General features: G+C 49.9%; 1 protein-coding gene across 1 annotated transcript in view; it reads left to right on the top strand.

Annotated features, from left to right (window-relative positions):
- Positions 1-21,365, top strand: part of GRID1 (glutamate receptor, ionotropic, delta 1) — a 686,979-nt gene that overhangs the window by 134,967 nt on the left and 530,647 nt on the right. The window contains exon 3 of the mRNA XM_010854508.1: positions 10,431-10,715. Within this exon, the coding sequence (XP_010852810.1) occupies positions 10,431-10,715 (285 nt within the window). The remainder of the gene's footprint in view (positions 1-10,430; positions 10,716-21,365) is intronic.

Here is a 21,365-nt window from a genome sequence, read left to right as displayed (position 1 = left end):
TGTAATTGTGTGTATGGTAGGGAGACATCAGGGGAAGGCTTGTGCTGTTCTGATTGGGCGAAGGAGACCCCTGGATGCTTGGTCTGGAACGATGAGGAGGTGACAGCGATGTGGATTTCTAGCAGGGGCATGCAGGTGCAGTGATTTGAGCCTGACATGTCTGGCCTCAGGGACTCCTGCTTTGTACCTGGGAGCACAGAGGCTGCCTTCTGGAAGCCTGCTGGCAGGCTTAGCATGCGGTCTTGTGGCTGGAGATCGGAACCAGAGCTTGGCAGGATGGGGATGTTGCTATCCCTCCCCATTTTCCTGAGAGGGGCCCTGGCCCAGAGGTGAGACTTGCTCTTGCCTCACTAATTCCCTGGGGTGGGAACACTGGAGAGCTGAGGGCCTGACAGGTGAGCATCCATGGGTCAGCTTCCAATGGACGGAGAGTAGGTGCCAAGGCATAAATGTGCGGGCTCAGTCCCTCCTGGGTGGTCAGTCCTACAGGCAGAGAGAGTATAGGCTGGTGGCTTGTACTAGAGAGAGATTCACATACAACACATTCTCTATCTCTCTGACAGAGAGCTGAGATTTAGAAAGTGGGAAACAGAATAAGAGAGAGAGCCAGAGAGAGCTAGAGAAAGTCAGACACAGGTTGAGATGCAAAGGGAGAATCGGAAGCCCCGTGTAGCCTCAGGTCCCCATTTGAGAGGGTCAGTAGGCCTGGGAAAGAGTGCCAGGCTGGGGCCTGGTGTCTGGATGGCCTTGGCACATGCAGAAGGAGGGAAGGGCAGGCATGGAACTAGCCTTGGGCAGCCTGAGGACATGGGGAGAGCTAGGGGCAGGCCCCACGGTCTGGCCTGTCCATGTGCATGCAAATGTGACCTCTGGTTCACGGTGCTCATTTAATCCTCATGAGAGCCCTAGAGGTGGGGCCTGTTCTTAGCCCATTTATAGGTGAGGAAATGAGTCTCAGAGAGGTTAAGTGACTTGCTTGACAGCACACAGCTATAGCAGTGGTCCTGCCTGCCTCCTGAGCCCACATACTTAACTTTGCAGTCAGAGACAGCTCAGGGTTACAATCCAGGCCCTCCTGTGGCTTCAAGCAACACTCGAATCTTGAGTCTGTGCTCCTGCACTTCCTGTCTAGAATAGGGTAGCAGAACCCACTTCCCTGGGAGGCTATGGGGCTAGGATTAGTTGGATGGGCCCACATGGTGCCTGGCCCCTACTATGCCTTTCAAACTCCTACTCATCCCCTTCGACCCATCCCCAATGCCTCTTTCTCTATGGAACTCTTCCCTGACATCTCCTTGCTAGGTGAAATTAATCATTCCCTTTCTTTCCAGATGTAGCACACTTCTGTTGAGTATGTATTATTTGACTTTATGCTGAATTTCTAAGGTTCCCAAGAAAGGGGACTGCATTTCATGGCTTTCCATGTCTCCTGGCTCAGGGCCCAACACAGTGAGGATTAGAGGATTTGGGGTGAAGAAATGAGTAAGTGAAAGCACAGATGCAGGATGAGGGGAGACCAAGGGGAGATGTCTGGGCTTGGAACAGAGATGCTGCAGAAATCGCATCCCCACCGCGCCCCCCCCCCCAACCAACACACACACCGCCAGCCCAGTGCTCGGCTGCTTTCGAGGTTCTCCAGGTCTCCCAGGACTCATCACTGTCCTGATTTAACTTCCACAGTGGAGGCTTCCGGTGAATCCCAGTCCGGGAGACTAGCGTTCCATTGGCGGAGCAGTAAAAGTCATTAACGAGGAGCCGGAGAGCTATAAATAAGCCAGCATGATCCCACCCAGTGTTCCTGTGTTTTGCATCTGCGGGAGCAGGGAGTCAGTTTGATTCATTAATTGGCATCAGGATAGGGCCCCAGAGACAGGCATGGAACCACTGGCCCTCCCCTAACAGCCCCTCCTGGCTGGTTCCGTGCATCCTGCCTGCACCAGCTGCACACCTGCCCCAGGCTCCAGTCCAACACCCAGCGGGACCCTCTGGCCTTGCTCCTCTGCTTCCTTGGGCTAGGCTGACCATGAAGCAGGAGGGGCATAGGAGCCGCCAGCCTGGAGGGGCTCCAGGAGAGGCCCCTGCCCAGAGGCTGCTGCCCAGGCCAGGCCTCAGGTTCAGCCAACTTCCTCCTCACTGTCCCCTCAGCCCCCTCTATGCTCTTGGTGAAACCCGCCTTAGAGTGGAGGGTCGGCTTTAAGAAACTCCCTTTCTCCAGACTGTAGGATGTGGCTTCACTCTGGTGAGGAACTGAGCATCTGGGGACTTGGGCAAGTTTGAAAGCTCTGCCTCACCGTGAAATATGGACACCCATAGTGCTGATCTTGTGAGTTGCTGAGAGTATTAAGTAGTTTGTTGCTCTGTTAGGCCATGCTGCGCACTGGGCCAGAGGCCAGGAGGATGAGCAGTGCGCAGGTGTTTCTGCTCACAGGCTTGTGGTTCCGAGGATGACTGACAGCGGCCACATGAGATAGTCCATGATTACAAACATCTGTGGGCCCTCTATAGGAAGAGTACCATGAGAGAGGGCTGGGGTCATGGAACGTTCTCTTGAGGGAATCACAGTCACCCCCAAAAATACAGGATGAGGAGAGATAGCCAGACAGAACTGAGAGGAGTGTTGCAGTCCAAGGCGGGTGGACGTGAGGGGACCCGCAAGTGGGCAAAATCTGAGTTCCTGCATGAAAACCGGCACCTGGAGTGCAGGGCCCGGGAGTGGACGGTGCAGGACCCTATTGGGGTTGTGAGCTTTGTTTTAAGAGCAGTTGGGAGCTAATACATTTAAGCAGGGACAGCACTGTCTGGTTATCGTTTGAGAGGGCCAGTGCATTACGGTGTGCAGAGTGGATGGCACGTGGATCCTGGGGGGGTGGCTGTGTGGGGGTCCAGTGGGGAGGCGACAGTGGTTCAGAGCAAGGTGATGACAGTGGAGAGGGAGGAAAGCCAACAGACCCAAGGTATATTTTGAAGATAGACACTCAGGACTTGGTAAAGGCTTGGTGAAGACTTGGGTGCAGAGGCTCGGGGAGAGAGAAGGCTCAAGAGCAAGTGGGTGGCTGGGGGCGCCCCTTTACTGAGATTGAGCGATCGGGAGGGGCAGGATCACACCCTGGAGAGCTCAGTGTTGACGCACCAAGTGTGAGTTGCCGGTGGACTCACTGGGGGAGACCCCCTAGCTGGGCATCAGGAGCCCAGTGAGGGCTTTGGGCTGGAGCAATAACAGGAACTGTCCACAGAACCGAGGTTTAACTTTCAAAGGGATGGGTCAGATATATTAATATAAGGTTGATGGTTCCACAGAGAAGACATAGTGATGGGTCTGGGTCTGGATCTCGGAGAAGGCAAGTGGTGGGAGTAACCAGAGCTCATAAGCAGGAATCAGCCTAAGATGGGAGAAGGTTCCTTCCTCAGCTTTTAGCACAAACACAGATAGGTGTGTAGATCTGCTGATAAGTAGGATGAGTTCCTTATGACGCTGGCTACTGTTTTTAGTCTATGAAGAATGAAGCAAGGTCATTAGTTGAATTTGGGGGAGAATCCTGGAAGGTTTGAGGAGAATGAACGAGGCAGGTGGTGGAGAGGGTGTAAGTGGATATGGCGGGTGTGGAGCCCTGTCGAGGTTGGTGACCCTGCTTTCCCACTTTGGGTTCCCACTTTGCTGGGTGTGTGGTCTTGCTGACTCTCACAGACCTGGAGAAGTGGATGGGCAGGTGGACCCACCATGGCTGACCCTGGATTGGGATTTCACCAGCCATCCTGCATTAGAAGAGAGAGCAGAGAGAAGGAGTTTGCAGCAGAGGGACCATAACGATAGATGGACAGAGCCAGGAGTCAGGAGTGAAGGCAGGAGGATGCTGGGAGGATAGTTACTTAAGCAGAAGGTCGGCAGGACGAGATGCTTGTCAAGCCTGTCCCGTGCTCAGGAGGGTTGCGAGGCCCAGGTGCCCTCCCCTTTGGGGGCTGATGGCGGGTGGTGATGGGTCAAGGCCCCGCCGGGCCTGAGCTCTATCTCCTCGGTCTGGTGGTGCCATCCGTTCCCCCCGCCCTATTCCATGGTTTTGTTTACCTTTCAAATGTCTTAATAAAACATGAAAAATATTTATTCTTCATGGATCAATAATTTACTGTGAGTTATGACAATACTAAGTTTGGTCAATTATTCATCGACCATAAAGTATTTATAAATGCGACCTTAATTTAAAGCATTAGCCACCAGAATTCAAATATTAATAAAGACTGTGCCAGCTGAAAGGAGGAAAGGAAGGGCACAGATAATGAGGGTGGCTCAGGGGAGGGTGTGTGCTCCTGGCTGTGAATGATTGAAGTAGTGAGGTGATAACTGGAGCCCAGGTGTGGGGCAGACAGAGGTGCTGGATGGCCGGGGACTGGCCTGCTGGGCCTGGTCAGAGAGAGATCATTACTTCTGGAGGGCAGAGCTGAGCCCAGGGCTGCCCACAGCCTGGCCCTCCCTTCGGTTGCCTGCTGTTACCAACAGAGGCTTGCCAGGCCCCTCTGATGTGAGGGCACCTCTACCAGGCTGCTTCCACGCAGGCAGAGCACCCTGTCTTGCTTTGTCCATCAGGAGAAGTCCTGTCCTTCTTTAAAGGGCTACCCAGAGGCCAGTTAGCTCCTGGGATGGGGAGGCTTTGCAGCCTCAGAGGAGCCTGTACTGCAAGGTGGATCTCCTCTATTTGGAGACCACGTCACATCTTCCAGGAGGAGCAGGTGTGCATGTGCCCGGGGCATCATGCATTCAGGGCACATGGTGGAGAAAAGGGCTGGGGTGGCTGTGGCTAGCATCACTGTCAGGCGTCAGCACCAGCAATTGTGCATCTCTTCCAGCGCAAACCTCCTGGGGTATTGCTTCTCCCAGTCTTGGCCTTTCCAGCACAAGCCTCCTGGGGTATTGCTTCTCCCAGTCTTGGCCTGAGAATTTTCCAGGAGTTCCCCTGGGGATGGAGAAGGCTGGGTGTGAATCAGTAGTGGTCAGGGGCACCTCTCATCTCCAGTGCCAACCTAAGGCCCCAGGTGACTTGATGAGCCAATCATTTGCCTGTAGCAGAAGGAGGCTGTGTTCTTGCTTGCTTCCTCCTTCTCTGGGGCCTGTGTTGAGAGTGCATCTGCCCCAGGAGTTTCCACCCAGGGAATGGCCGGTAGAGTCGGTCATGGAAGCCTGGGTTTTGTCCTCTGCTAGCCACCATCTCTTCCTGGGACTGGCTGCAGAGGTACCTGGTGGTCTGGTTCTGATGTTCTTGTTGCCATTCACTCTCTAGCTGTATGACCCTAGTCAAGTGGTCAGCCCTGTCTGTGCTTCAGTTTCACCAGGGGATCAGAAAGCTCATCTGGGGTGACAAGGAGGGCGATCCTGTTTGCCCTTGAGGGGGCCTGTGCTATGCCTGGTGCGTCCTTCCATGAGAGTTGTGTGTCTGGAGAATCATGAATCAGCAGGATGCTGGCACCTCTGGGGAGGCTGGCAGGGATGTAATGGTGGGGCTGTCTGGGAAGGCTGGCTGAGCTCCTGGATCCTCTTGTCTAGATCCAGCCCTGAGTTTGAACGGCTTGCTTCTTCTCGTTTCTGGGAATCCGTCATATGTCCCAGAGACCTCTGTTCTCCTAGGCCACCGAGCTCAGGTTAAGGGCACTCAAAGCTCTTCACTACATTCATCTTTACTACTTACTTTCCCAGCTGATGAGCCATTCTTGGGGAGCTCTTATCAGTCCATCAAGCCTGCATTGTTATCATCAAGAGGGAGATCAGCTTTATGACCATATGCTATTAGAGGCAAAGAATTATAACAAAGGCTGTTATCTTCTAGCGAGCTGAAAAACACCTCTAAGCTGGAGACAGAGTGACTTCTACTCCCACTATGCACCAGCAGTGCCAAATGGTTCTTCACGTACAAAGGCCTTTCAGAGAACGTGCACAACAGCTCTGAGAAGTGGACGCCATCATTTTTCTTCGACAGAAAAAACAGAGGCCTGGAGGCCAAGAGAGGGTCAGCCCCTCCCTCACTCAGAGTCCCACAGCGTGGATACGACAGGGTCGCGGATGTGGCGCTGGGGTTCGGTGTCTCTCTCCCCAAGAGGGGGTGTGAATTGTGTGATACCCTGTCCTAGGAATGAGGACATTCCATAACCTTGTGGAAGCTAATAGCTGGTGTGGCTTTGATCTGATGTATTTTGATCTTATTATTTTTATGTTAGGAGCCTCTAAATAACCATCATTTCAACAGAGCCCCAATTAGCAGGCCGTTCACAGCAGATTAGAAATTGACTTGTATTAGGCCTCTCCATTAGCGCCTAGGAGAGGCTTCCACCCTTAATTACCCACCTTGTTCATGGAGGAGGTGGGGGCCTTGAGGGATTTCAGTGCTGTTGCAGGTGGCCGTCCTGGGGTGGGTCAGGGTGCCACCTCCGAGGGGAGGGCTGGTCAGCAGCAGGGGTGAGGTCATTCTCTGCTGTAAACTCCTATGTCTTGGGCTCCTGGACAGGATGTGGGTGGGATATTGATAGGGAGGTGGGGATGCTCAGGGAGAGGGGCAGGAGACTGACTGTGTTTGGCGTCTTTCTTGGGCCCAGCATGGGGTTGGCACTGTGGTCCACATTATAAGTCAGAACTCCCATAGCTCTGCTGTGATTTGTATCCTGAATTAATAGACAGCAGGGATTCGGGAAGGAGACATGCCCATGGTCACACAGCTGCTGACCGGAGGAGCCCAAGGCAGGACTTTGTGAGATTCTAGCGCTCCTTCTGCTGCCCTGGGGAGCCCAGGCCCAGCCAAGAAGCTGGTGTCTGTGGCTGCCACTAGGGCTGGGGCATGGGACCTGCTCCCTGAGCACGTTCCTGGTACCCAGCCCCTGTGTCTGTGTCACATTGCACCCCTCACTCACCCTGCTCCCCCTCATCTCTCCTGGTCTACATCCTTTTCTTCCTCTGAGCCTCTGATGCTAACCCCACATGAGTTCACCCTCCTCTGGGTCCCAGGGACCTTCCTCTCTCCTTCCTCCCAGGCTGAACTGTGGAGTCCAGCTCCTTGGTAGATGCTAAGCTCCGCAGATGGGGCCTGTGTGTGTCCTGTTCCCACCCTGAACTCAATGCTCATTGCAGGGCTTTGTGCTTAGAGGGTGTGCTGAGCGTATGCATGAAACGCAGAGCGGGGAAGAAACAAGTCCATCCACGTGTGAGTACAGGATGTGGGCTCGGATGGAGAAATGGAGCCTCGGGGGCTTCAGTGACTCAATGACAGAGTACCTGTGGAATGGGCACCAGCGGGGACAGGGAGGGGCGCTTGCCATCAGACGTCGGGCAGTGACCTGAGACGGAGCAGGTGGGGGTGCGTGATGGAGAGCTGAGACCCCTCGATGGCGCAGTGGGTGTCCTGCGTGGGACCAAAGACTTGAGATCCTGGGCGACTTTACACCCTCGTGATGTGTGGTGAATTCTGCAAGATTGCTTCTAAGAGGTTTCAATGCCGTGTTATTGGCATTAAAGAGAATATGTACAAGAAAGAAAAATCCATTTATCATCACAGACCTTGGCTTTTAGTGTTTTCTCTTATCTTTTTCATAAGCGTGCTTTTTACCTAATTGTAGAAATTGTTGTAATCCTGGCGAGTATGAAATGTCATGCTCTGGTTTTGTCACAGTCGCCCCGCAGAAGCATCTTTAGACAGGAAGGCATCTCAGTCCGGCCTCAGAAGGCGTATCAGTGGTGCGGCTTCACAACTTGTTACCTGGAAAATAGACACAGTGATGCCTGCTGTACCGGGATGTCATGAGAATAATGCGAACTCATGTATAGAGAGGACTTGACAGAGTATTCAGCACAGAGAAAATTCTCACAAAATAGTCCCTCCTCCTGGAGCTTCTTACTTACCCATTACCGAAGGATTATTTTCCTTTTGTAAAAGAATAATCTGTTCACAGCATGAAATTTTGGCGAAGTACAGAAAAAAGGGAAAACCACGTTGAGGCTTCACCTAAAATGCGGTCACTTTGAGCGTTTTGCAATATTTCCTTTTGGTCTGTCTTTCATGCATGTTAAGTTTTATTTGATTGATATCATAAAGTACGTACAATTTTGTCTGACTTTCACATAACTTTTTAATGACAGATGCTTTCCCATGTTACTGCAGTATCTTCATAGATAGTTTTAAAGGTTGGGTGTGCTTTCAACAAGTGGAACACTTTTGTGTCGCTCACCTGTTTGCATCTTTTCGATTGTTGGCAATATATCAAGAATCTGGATAAGTATCCTCTAAATGTTTTTGGATCTAAAGCCATTTTTTTTCCTTAAGGTTTTTTTTTTTTTTTGATGTGGGCCATTTTTAAAGTCTTTATTGAGTCTGTTGCGTATTGCTTCTGCTTTATATTTTGTTTTTTTTGGCCCTGTGGCATGTGGGATCTTAGCTCCCTGACCAGGGGTTGAACTGCAGCGTCTGTATTGGAAAGCAAATTTTGTAACCATTGGACCACCAGGGAATTTCCTAAAGTTATTTTTATATTATAGTTTGGGTAGATGCCCAAAGTGGAACTGTTGACCAGAGGGCATGCAAATGTCAAGGACTGTGGTATTATTGTATGAGTTTTTACTGACTGCTGTGTGCCGGCAGACACGTTGTGTCCCTGGATGAGGATGGTGAGCGTAAGGGCATGACCTTTATTCCCCTGGAACCTGAGGTCAAGTGGCAGAGAGAGACAATTCAGTATCGCGAGAGGGGAGGTGTGGGGTGCAAACGGAGCGCGTGACAAAGGTCCTGAGCCAGTCTGGGGTGTAGAGTCTGAGTCTTGGAGCAAGAGTCAAGGTCCAGAAGGCAAAAGGAAGTGCGATAGGTTCCAGGGAACAACGACAGGCGGACAGTGGGGCAGGGCGGCAGGGGGGACCTGAGGCCGCAGGCGCTGGGGAGCCTGCCCTAAGGAGTTTGCCTCCCTGCCCAAGGCTCTTGGGGGTCACCAAGGGCTTTACTCAGAAGCACGGCAGGATTGGATCACAATTCAGGAGTGAGCTTGGCCAGGTGGAGCCTGAATGCGAGGGCCCAGAGCGTTCAGGTGGTTCTGTGATCTTCAGTAGGGACTGTAGAGAACCTCTCATTTAACCACCCCCTCCTTCTGCCTTGTGTTGAAGCCCAAGGGTTCCTCAGGAAGAGTTGTGGGCAGTCAAATTGTCCTCGTGCTGAAGCCCATGAATGTGCAAGGTGATTGTCCCTGTGTGGGGAGCCACTGGCCTTTGGTATTGGAAAGCCTGGGGGTGTCTTCCTCTTCCCACACCTTCCCAGCCTCCCTCTGCCTTGCTCCTTGGGGTTCCTCCCTCTGGTCTTCATCTCCTTCTCCCAGTCTGGTCTGAGGCATTGCATAAACCCACGTGCTCTCAACTGAAAGATCTGCATTGTCAAAGTTGTTCAAAAGTCTGCCGTCTGCAGCAGATGGCCTGCTGACATTCACAGGCTGTGTTTTGAAACTGCATCTGCTTTCCCACATTCCTGCCGTCACATAAAGCATTATTAATAAATGTTTGCTTCAAAACTGGTGCAGTGGGTTGCAGTGTTGGGAGGTGCATCGTTCTATTAATTGGTCTGATGTTCCAAAAAGGCGTAAGAGTGTGGCTAAAAGGGGTTACTGGAACTCATGGTGACTGGATGACTTCAAAAGGCGGTCCCTAAGTGTTCCCACCCTAGAAATGGCTGCTGACACCTGATTGTGTTCCTCCTCCACACCTGCAGTCAGTGCCCCGCTGTGGGAGCCTCTTCCTTTTGTTATTGTCAAGTGGCTTTTAAATAATCCTGGTCTTCTGGAACCAAATACTTCCCCGGGGGTTTGACCCAGTATTTTTATGGTATGAATCAAGTGGACTTGGCCAGGAGACTGAGGGATTCTGGGATTCGTTGCCTACAATCTGGGTCTTCGGGGGTAAGTGTCTCCCTGGCTTTCCAATGTAATTCATTCCCTTCCGCCCCAATCAGCTCAGTTCAGCCAACGATTGTAGAGTACACAGTACATTCTTGGCCTGTGGCTTGGCCTTGGGGATACAAGGATCAACAAAATGAGCTCGTGGCTCTTAAGAGGCTCACAGCCCAAGTGGGAAACCAGATAGCTAATACAGTAGCATGGCTGAATGTCTCCGGCAGATGTGGGTAGGAGCCTTGTTCTACTCTCCCTGTTTGAGTAGCCTAGGATGAATGATTATGCCTCTCTTGACCTCTGTTTTCTCATCTGTTGAATGGACACAGAGTATCTAGTTGGCAGCGTCACTAGGGCATCACAGACTGTGGCTGTGAAAACCTCTGGGCTGGCCTGACAGGGTTCTTGGTCCCTGGAGGGAGACGGTATTTCTTGGAACCCCAGGAATGAGCTGCCCAGTGTGAGCTGTGTGAATTGAAGCCAGGGCAGCATCACCCCCATGCTGACCCCTCCCTCTCTCTCCCCTCTCTTTCCAGCCTGTGACCTCATGACCCAAGGGATTCTGGCCTTGGTCACGTCCACTGGTTGTGCGTCTGCCAACGCCCTGCAGTCCCTCACAGACGCGATGCACATCCCGCATCTCTTTGTCCAGCGCAACCCAGGGGGCTCTCCGCGCACCGCCTGCCATCTGAACCCCAGCCCCGATGGCGAGGCCTACACGCTGGCCTCCAGACCGCCCGTGCGCCTCAATGATGTCATGCTCAGGCTGGTGACAGAGCTGCGCTGGCAGAAGTTTGTCATGTTCTACGACAGCGAATATGGTGAGTGGGGGCAGGGGCTGCTCTGGGGCTCCGGTGGGGGCACAGCCATGGTGAGTGGGGGCAGGGGCTGCCCTGGGGCTCCGCTGGGGGCACAACCAGATGCCGGGAGACCTGCGAGCTGGACCTCACTCGTGGAGGCTGAGCCCTTTGGAGAGGGCTGCGTGTGGACGGCAGTTGGTGGTCTGAACCGAGTGGGTCTCTGGGTGGTGGGACCCAACCTTGAGCTTCGTGAGTAGGGGATGAGCTCTGAAAACAGATCTGTAGACAGGCACTAAAGTTGCCTAGCAACAACACCTTATCATGACAGCTGAAGTTTGAATCATCTTTGAGTTTTCAATAAAATATTAATAAACTGCTGGCAGGGATCCGAGGGGCCGCACGCAGGCAGCAGTGGTGGAGACTGGCCAGCATGGGTCCCCCCGGAAGCCTCCTCTGCAAAGTGTCCCCCTCCTGCTGGACGCTCTCCCAGCCTCCCCAGCTCCTTGCCTCCCTCCATGCTGACCTGCCCTTAGTTTCAGGGTTTCAGGCTGGGGCAAAGGTCAGGGAGAGGGACAACCTTAATGTCATGGACCCAGGTGGGCATCATGTGGGTCTGGGGACACAGGGCATGGCTGGATATGGATTCTTTGAAGGCCTACTGTATAAAAACATAATTTCCTTGTTAGGAAACTAGAAAAATGGGCTTTGAAGAGGTAGCTTCAGGTTTTCTATGGCTGCTTTGTGAAAATGGAGACCGGTTCTGGTCCCAAGATAAATGGTTTAAAAATAAAACCTTTTCATTGAAAAAAATTATATGTTTAAAAAACCTGTTTATTTTTTTATTCTGAGATAATTGAGACTTACATACAATTATGAGAAATAATTCAGAGATCCTGTGTGCTCCAAAATCTTGCCTAACTGTCACGGCGTACCACGAGCAGGACTTCCTCCTGACATAATCCGTAGCCTTGCTCACATCCACCCGTTTGCACGCACTTGGGTGTGTATTCGCTGTGTGTGCAGTTCTGTGACGTGTGGATTCGTGTGCCCACCACAGTCAGATTCAGAGCAGTCCCTCACGAGGACCCGCACGCTGCCCTTTTATAACCACAGCCACTCACCGTACATCTTTAAAGGTGAGGGTTGGCGCCTCACAGCTGGGGCCGGGGTAGAATGAGGTGGACCCTCGAAAGTCCTTTTTTCCTCTCTTGGTGGATAATCCCTTTGCCAAGACTGTAACTAAGAAGGGAAAGCAGCATATGTTTGCATTTGCCTAAATACTCTGCTTCTCTAAGACTGGAATGTTGTCCTCAGCTCTTAAGCAAATATGCTGTCTGGAGTCTTCCAGAAGGAATTGAAAAGCAAACAGTCACTGTACTGAAATTAAGATGAGGGGGGTGATGGGGACAAAGGAGGCCAGAGGCTCCAGGTGCTTGAACTGGACTCTGTCCAGGGCCTGGCTTCTCCCTCCCACCCCCGCTCAACCCCTGACTCTGGGGAGGACTTGGAGAGACCATGTCATAGTCTGGGGGCTGGCACAGAGAAGGCCCAAAGAAATTGTCTCTCTGTGAATGAACCAACTCATTTATGAGAACATGGACCTTTCAAGGAATTTTAATATAAGACAAAGGAGAAATGTGGGGGAAGACAAGGAAGGACCTTTGAGGTGAGCTAGGAAACATGTTTCATTCTGTAGCTACACTCCTTTGCCCCTCTCCTCTCCCATCCAGACCCTCCAGTCAAGCCAAAAGGTGCACTCCTCTTTTGTCACACGGAGACCTTTGCTATCTCTTGTAGGGTTGGAGTTAGTTTTCAACCAGACTGACCTTTATTAGTAATTTTATAAACACACAGGGTGACCAATAGGTTTCTTCGGGTGGATCACTGCCGGCAATTGGCTGAACCTTGATTGCTTTGTTGGGAAGGATTCTGAGGAAGCATATGGCCTTAGCAAGATAAACCGCTGTGATTGCTCCATGAAGCATCACGGTGCAGGGGATGGACTGGCAGCAACCCGCCCTGTTTGCTAAAGGTGGCTGTGAATCAAGCATCTCAGAGCTGCTTACACATGGCTGTCACTGTCCAAGGTGCTGACCATTTGGCATTAGCCTTCCTGGAGGCCAGTGCTCTTTCATTGGGTTCTATGTAGAACCTCCTGCCTTTGCCTGCCCTGGCCATTACCCTCCTGATTTGACAACCTTTGAAGCCAGGTTTCTACCCCAAACATTCTCTGTAAAACCACTCCAGCACCTGTGACCTGTTTTGACCTTGCCCCTTGCGCACAGTCAAATCTGTGGCCCATTTTTAATATGTTATGTAAGCCAAGGGTGTAGAAACACACATGCTGTTTGATGCAGCCCCAAGAATCCAGAGTGTGAGTGCTCCTCAGCTTGGCTGGCATTGGCCTGTCTGAGGGCTGTGGGTGGATTTACATTACTGATACATCCAAGACAAATGGCGCCTCCACAACCCCCCAGGGCCCTTCTTCCACCCGACCACTGTAGCACTAGCTGCGATGAGCCCAATTACAAAGCAAATTGAGTGTAAAGACTGTTTCATTTCTTCCGAAGTCACACAGAAGTGGGCTGGGATATAGTAACTTTGTTTTTTTGATGCTGATCTGCAAGTATCTTTACATATATTTATTTAAGCTATTTAGTAACTGTCTGAAGTGGGATTATTGCTGCATTTTACAGATGAGGAGCATGAGGCTCAGAGAGATTCCTTTTGACTTTGATGCCCATGCACTTAGCCATGGCACCATCTTATTACTGTCATCTGGGGCTTGCTAGGCTCCAGCCTTCTCTTATCACCAGCCAGGCAGAGTTGATGCCAAGGATGGCGTGTGTGGAATGGACTTGGCATGCCCTAGGTTTGTGCAGTCAGTCACTTGGATAAATGTCATGTGTAAGATCCTACCCCTGCAAGGTAAGGACTGGTCCTTCCTCCTTTGCCCCTCAGCCTTCCTTTAAACCAAGGAATGTCCTGCCTTGGGTGGAGCCTGAGGACTGGGCATCTGGGTCAAGGGTCAGAAAGGCAAAAGCAAGTTCTACGACAGAATTTGGCAGAGTGGTGGGAGAGGAGTTTGTATGTTTAAGGTTTACAGAATGCAGTGCCATTTGGTAAAATTCCATTGAAAATACTTGTATGCTTGTTGTGACAGCGAAAGGAAAAATAAAAGAGAAGCTGACATTTGGGAGAGAAAATCTGTAACATTAAAATACCAAAAGTTTGGACTGAACAGAAGAGAGAACTTTCTGTCTTGCCACTTGGATTTCTGGGCTATTCATGTGTGTTCTGGGGAGGGTGTGCTAGAAGCTGCAGCCACAATTTCTCCCCAGTGAGCACATTTGGATGAGGGATGTATTTATGGTGGGATCTTAGAAACCACTGACTCATTCATTCAACAAATATTCACTGAGTCCCTACCATGCACAACTATTTTGCTAGGTACTCATTTTAGATGTTGAAACAGATGGTTGGAGTATCTTGGCTAAAGTTGCACAGGGCTGGGATGTGAAGTTAGGACCCCAGGGCTCCTTCCTCCATAGCATCTTTGGGGTGTGATGCTCCCTGTTAGCCTCTTGAGCCAGCTTGCAGGCCTGGGATGAGTTGGCAGCAGGGATTCCACAGAAGCAAAAGCTTAGGGCTCTAAATGTGTGTCCATTTCCTATTTGTGCTTGTTTTTAAATTATTTTTTAAAAGTTAAAAGTTGCACACTTTTACAATGTATATGTCAAGTTAAAAGAATGATAATGAAGTGAGCTCCCACGAACCCAGACCAGTTTAAAAAATGTACAGGAGAGGAGGGTTCAGGAGGGGGAACACATGTATACCTGTGGTGGATTCATTTTGATATTTGGCAGAACTAATACAATTATGTAAAGTTTAAAAATAAAATAAAATTAAAAAAAAATAAAAAATGTACAGGAGCCTTAAGTGTCCTCATCGTATCATGTCATCTACCTAGGGGATCTGACCAGTATCATGATTGTGTTCTAATGAGCTCCTTGCTTTTCTTTATAGCTTATCATACAAGTATGCATCCTAAAATACTTACTGCCTAGTTTGGCCTCTCCATGAACCTTAAACATCTTGAGTTAAACTACTGTACACTTTTGTGATTGCTTTCTTTTCTTAAATGTTCATTTATTTTTAATTGGTTGATGATTGTGATTGCTTTATTTTTTATTAAATATTGTGAACTATTGGGCCTATGCATGTTTCACTTTGTTAGATCATTCCAAATTACTTTCCAAAGCATTTCTACCTATTTTCACTGCTATCTGCAATGTAAGAGAATTCTCGAAGCTCCCCAACCTCACCAACACCTGGCATTGCTTTTAGTTTTAAGATTTTCATGTGGAAGGTGTCTCACTGTGATTTTGATTTGCATTGCCATGATAAAAGATGAAGCTGAGCGTATCTTTATGCGCTATTTTTGTTTGCTCTTCTAAATACCCATGTGTAGTTTAAAATTTTTGCCCATTTTTAAAATTGAGACTTTTCTTTTGTAAGTTAGGGATGTTAAATGCCTTCTTTCAGTTAGCTGCCTTAGTTTGCAGAAGTTCTATACTGTAGTATCCAATTTATTCATCTTTTAGACAAGTAGCTCCATTTCCTATCTCATTTAAGAGGTCTTTCCCTATCCAAATGGTATAAAGAGATTCTCCCGCAGAAACCTTCCTCTCTGCTCTGAGAGCAGATGTTGCCCTCCAGCCTGAGTGTCCACAGCTAGGTCCTGGCTCTGAGTATGCCTGGATCCCTATGGCTAGACCATCTCTCCCTGTAGCTATGGCCTGACATTCTTCCCTGACACTGCTTTGCTCTGCTGTGGCCATGGAACTGATCTTATCTTAGTGGTGACTGCGCAGCTTGTGGCATGGTGGTTCAGGAGGGCTTCCTGAAGGAGGTGGCATGTACGCAAGCCTCTAAAGGACTTGAAGTAGGAAATAGGCAAGCAGAGGGCACTGGGGGCAGATAGGAGGAAGAGTGTGCCAGGCAGAAGGAAAGCATGCTGGAAGGCCTGGGGGCAACAGAGAGGGAAAAGATATGGCTGGATTGTGGGCAGTGGCCAAGGGTGGGGCTGGAGCTCGGGGCCAGGCAGGCCTTAGAGGCCTCACTGATGAGCACAGAATCTCCAGAAATCCTTGAGAGCCATAGCTCGCCTCCTCAGGTGGTGCCTCTGGGTCCTATTCATTCCACCCAGTCCAGAGGCCTGAAGACAGACTCGGGTCTTCTTTTCTGGAGGGCTCTGGTCTTTCTGTTGTCTGTGTCCAGACTCATTGGCTTCCTCTGAAAGGAAAGATGCTAATGCACAGGAACAAGCTGAGGACAAATCCCAGACCCTGAGGCAGGCCCTGAACTTCCCAGGTGACCAGGCGGCCCAGATGTCTGTGAGTCACAGTTCATGTTTCTCCAGCCTCACTCCAAGCAGGGTGCCGTGCAAGCACTGTGCATGCTCCAGCTCATGGCATCCTTATAGCAATCCTTCGAAGTGGGTTCATACCACCCTCGTTTTACAGATGAGGAAACTGTGACTCAGAAAACTGAGTGAGTGGCTGGTGAGTAGGGGGTTGGCTAAGTGTGATTCCCGAAGCCCAGGTCACCACAACTTTGCTCACAGCCTCTTAATCCTTGTGGCAAAGCTGTGGGGAGCAAGGCCCGCAGGTAGACTCTTCACTTAATGTACAAGGGTTTACTGGAGCACTGTTGGTGACCACAGATACTGCCAACAACCATAATGGTTAAATATGTTATGACACATACATAATGGGAAACCACGATTCCTAATGAACCAAGAGGCCATGGTTCCAACGCAGGGTACTGTTAGCTCATAGCAGCAAAGTGAGGGTGGTGGTGTCAGTATTGCTCTGGGTAGAAGCAAGGTCACGTGTGTGTGTGAGTACACGTACAGTGTCAGGGGAGAGCTGTGTCAGGGAGGGAAGCACAGTGACTTGGGACAAAGATGGGAGATCTGTTTTTTTGTTTAATGTCTTTAAAGTTTTCTATCAAGTACCAAAAATAGTAAATACAACAGTGAGGGTTGCCATCCTTCCTTCCCGCTGATCGCCCATGGTGAATTCCCTTTTTGTCATCTAAGAATAGGGATGGTAATTTCTGAGCTGCAGATTAAAACCCCTGGCAGAGTTCCGGTACGTGGCAAACGGTCTGTATGATAATAACAAATCATGAGTGGGAACTAAGAGTGGCAGTGGTCAGTATTCTTCCTTCCCAGGGCTGGATGTTGGCATAGGGCTTGGTAGAGTCTTGGCGTGAGAGCTTTGGCTGTTTGTCCCTCCTCAGGATTATCGTTGAGTACAGTGGTTAGGAGCATGGACTTGGGAGCAGTCTGCTTCAGCTGAATGCTGGCTCTGCCTCTATAGCTGTGTGACACTGGACAAGTCACTCAACCTCTCTCTGCAATGGTTTCCTGATCTGTCTAAGGGGAATAAAGTAATCATTCCTATTTGCTGTGCTTGCTGTGGGGATTAAATGCATTAATACATGCCAAGGGCTTAGTTGGCATCACCAAATCAATGGACGTGAGTTTGAGCATATTCTGGGAGATAGTGAAGCACAGGGAAGCCTGGCATGCTGCAGTCTATGGGATTGCAAAGACTCGGACACGACTGAGCGATTGAACAACTGTATGAGCTTAGCACAGCGCCTAGCACCTGAGTGCTCAGGAAGACTTCCTTACTCAGAAGCTACAACTGCTGGAGCCCCCTGGCCTCTGAGCTGGCTCATCTCTGCTATGGCTTGTTCTGCAGTCCAGGAAACATCTTGCTTATGTTCTTGGTGCTTGCAGGAAGAGAGAGAGTTCAGGGTCAGCTCTCTCACCTGCAGGGGACACTCCAGGCCACCTTGGTGGTGGAGGGGAGTTGCTAGGAGTCCCCAAAGACTCACTGCGCAGTCCCAAGTGGCTCTGATGAGTCATCACACCTTCTCAGCTGGACAGCCTGACAGGTTCCCTTGGTGAACATCTGTTGGCAGTTGGTCTTCACCCCGAGTCCTCCTGATAGGAAACTCCTCAGAAGAAAGAGAATTGGACACCTACTATTTTAACCAATGCTTCATACCAACAAAGTCTCCTTTCTGACGTCTGGCATAGGAAGTCAGACAACTGAGCTGCTCCGGTGAGCCTTCTTATTAATAACACGTATCGTATCATTATGGCATTAGTTTAAATTGAAGTAATAAATACTTTTTCCAAGAGAAATGAGTAAGTGAGTTTAATTGCTAGGAAACCTACCAAGAAGTTCGACAATAACTTTACTGGGACGAGTGTTTTGGGTTTTGTTCTTCGATCTAATTATAAAGCAACTGCACTTTAGGGCACGTTAATTGTAGCATTTGCTGGAAGATTAAAGTTCATTAACTCTGAAGTTCCATCACCCTTCTGTCGGATTCCATGGTGTGTCTGAGGACGTAAGGAGATGCCGGATGAAGGACAGGAAGATAGGGGTACCGGCCGCCCTCGCCCCATGGCCCGTTGCAGTTGGACCGAGGGAGTTGCCGCAGCAAAGACCTTGGCCAGACCTACGCTTCCTTCTTCCCATGCAGTGCCACAGTGCCCCCTTGGAAGACAAATACGGCCCCCTTGGCTTTCCCATCCTGCCAACCCTGCTTCTCCAGACCTCCTCAGCCCCAGCACACAAGAGGGAACAGGTTTTTCTGTTAAATATTAGAATTCTACTAGAATTCTAGGAAGGGTATCCGCAAGATGTGGCCCCAAACATCTGGAAGGACCATTGGCCCAGTGAGACCCCTGCTCGCTCCCCTAGTGAAGTGAAAAAGAACGTCCTCTTCATTGTCTCAACTGAAGTATCTCTTACCCTCCTCTCTGGGAGAGCATGGCTCTTTCCTAACAGATCCAGCAATGCCAGGGGAGTCCCTTCATTTTTTGAAGTGAACTGTATTGAGGCATAATTGGTATGCAATAAAATGCACTCATTAGACACGTGCTGTTTGATGGATTTTGACAAATATGTGTAATAGAGTAACTGCTATCCCAGTCGAGGTGCAGAATGTTGCCAGGTATATAGAAATGCCTCTGTTGTGAAGAGAGACCATCATAACTAACTTCCTTCTGGCCCCAGTCACTTCAGCAGTTGCTGGAAGACCATAGGCCCTGAAAAGAATGTTATGTGCCTGGAACCTGCAGTGTCCTCTGCTCCTAGGAGCATTTTCAGAGACCTGGAGTGCCAGTGTGTCTGACCAGAAGACCGGGAAAGGACAGGGAGGCGTGAAAGGCGGGGGAGAGGAGGGGAGAGCTGTGGAAGCCCCGCAGCAGCTGGGAATGGTGTTCAGGCTAAAGCTGTCTCCATCCAGATGAGAGCCCTGACCATCTGCTCGCTGGCCAGAGATGACTTGTTTTCCCTTGCCAGGCAAGATCTGGCACCTCCTTGGGAGGTGACATTTGGGTAGTTATGAGCACAGACTCCAGCATCAGAAAAGAACTGCACGTGAGTCCTGCTTCATTGCTTATTGCATCCTGGGTGAACTGTGGTTGCCCTTCAGAGCCTTGGTTTTACTGATCTGTAAGATGGGTATCATAGCACTTCTTTCCTAGGTTCCTGGCAGGTCCTGGCCAGGCACATGCTCAGTGCTCTAGCGGGTTGAGAGTCTTTAAAAGTTTTCCTTTGCTTCTTACAAAGGGATCTCAGCAGATGGCATCCAGCTCCGAAGTACCCTTTTTTGAGGCCTGGGAAGTGGGTTTCCTTTCCTGGTTGCTCAGCAGGTGGGACCTGGGGGTGGGTGGTCATAGGTCTTGCTTGACTTGTGTTTAGACAGCATCTCTGAAACAGTGTTAAGAATGCCCTTCTCCTCGGGAAGCTAAGGATGCAGAAAGGCCCCAGGAGCCCCTAAGAGGTTGTGTGGGAGCCTCAGATCTAAACTTGAAGGTCCATTGTGGTGACTGAAACTGTCCCCACTGCTCTGGAATAACAGCCATGGTCCTTGCAGCTGGCCTCCCTGCCCTGCTCACTGTCACCCTCTCTCCTCACTCCACCCCATCTGCCTGCCTCCTGCTCTCTGTTGCTCCATGAACGTGCCAGGACAATTAGGCATCAGAACCTTTGCACTGGCTGTTCCCTCTGCTTGGGACACGCTTCCTATAGATATCTGCAGGCTGCGTCCTCACCTTCAGGGCTTTGCTCCAATCCCCTCTGCCCCCCACAGGCCTTTTCTCATCAATTGATTAAAAAATTGAGCTCCTTTTCCTCTTGACGCCCTCTTCTCCCATCCATGCCTTTTTTTTTCATTTAATTTACTGACATTTGCTTATTTTTTGATGTTTACCTTCCCCTAATGAGGATGTGAGTTCCACTCAAGCAGGGATCCTGTGTGTTTTGGTAAGTAATGCTGCATATCCAGCATTTAGAATAGCACCTGGAATATAGTAAGTGCTCAAGAAGTATTCGGTATATGAGTGGTTGAATGTATGACTGGGGGCATTTCACTGACTATTTATTTTTCTAGGAAACATTTGTTTCTTTTTATGAGATTCCCAATTACAACAATAATATATGATTTCATGGAGTCCAGAGATCACTTCTTGGGAAATAGATGGGGAAACAGTGGAAACAGTGTCAGACTTTATTTTTTTGGGCTCCAAAGTCACTGCAGATGGTGACTGAGCCATGAAATTAAAAGACGCTTATTCCTTGGAAGGAAAGTTATGACCAACCTAGATAGTATATTGAAAAGCAGAGATATTACTTTGCTAACAAAGGTCCATCTAGTCAAGGCTATGGTTTTTCCAGTGGTCATGTATGGATGTGAGAGTTGGACTGTGAAGAAAGCTGAGCGCTGAAGAATTGATGCTTATGAACTGTGGTGGTGGAGAAGACTCTTGAGAGTCCCTTGGACTGCAGGGAGATCCAACCAGTCCATTCTAAAGGAGATCGGTCCTGGGTGTTCTTTGGAAGGAATGATGCTAAAGCTGAAACTCCAGTACTTTGGCCACCTCATGCGAAGAGTTGACTCATTGGAAAAGACCTTGGTGCTGGGAGGGATTGGGGGCAGGAGGAGAAGGGGACAACAGAAGATGAGATGTCTGGATGGCATCACCAACTCGATGGACATGAGTTTGAGTGAACTCCGGGAGTTGGTGATGGACAGGGAGGCCTGGCATGCTGTGATTCATGGGGTCGCAAAGAGTTGGACACAACTGAGCTACTGAACTGAACTGAACTGAACTGAAAGGTCAGGTGAAACCTCACCCTCCTCCATTCCCACCAGAGCACCAGTGTGTTCAGCCCGCTGAGTTTCTGTCTACACTGTCCTCCTTGGCAAGTGTGGAGGGAGCATCGTGTACTCCACAAGGTTCGGGGCTTGGCGAGATTTCAGATGGGCCCAGGCTTGAGAAAGCTTTCCGCACAGTTACACAGGAGGATTAAACACAAAATCCCTGTGTGTATCGCAGTGCGAGGTTAGCAGTGCCGCTGAAGTTTTGTGGGTGAACATTTTGGGAACCTTGTGTTCTGTTCCTGCCTCAGCCTTTTTTCTCGCTCATCTCTGGACTGTTGACAAATCTTTCTCATCCTTGGTTTTCTCATTTTGGTACTGGGGATAATAAAAATGCCTGCCTCAAAGGGTTCTTGGGAGATTGAAATGAAATGAAATGATGGATATGAGAGTGATTACTCATTTGTCTCTCTCCTCTTC

Source organism: Bison bison, unplaced genomic scaffold, assembly GCF_000754665.1.
Source record: "Bison bison bison isolate TAMUID 2011002044 unplaced genomic scaffold, Bison_UMD1.0 scf7180017864341, whole genome shotgun sequence".
NCBI lineage: Eukaryota > Metazoa > Chordata > Mammalia > Artiodactyla > Bovidae > Bison > Bison bison.
Note: the sequence above shows the minus strand (reverse complement) of the source record. Positions and strands in the feature narration are given on the sequence as shown.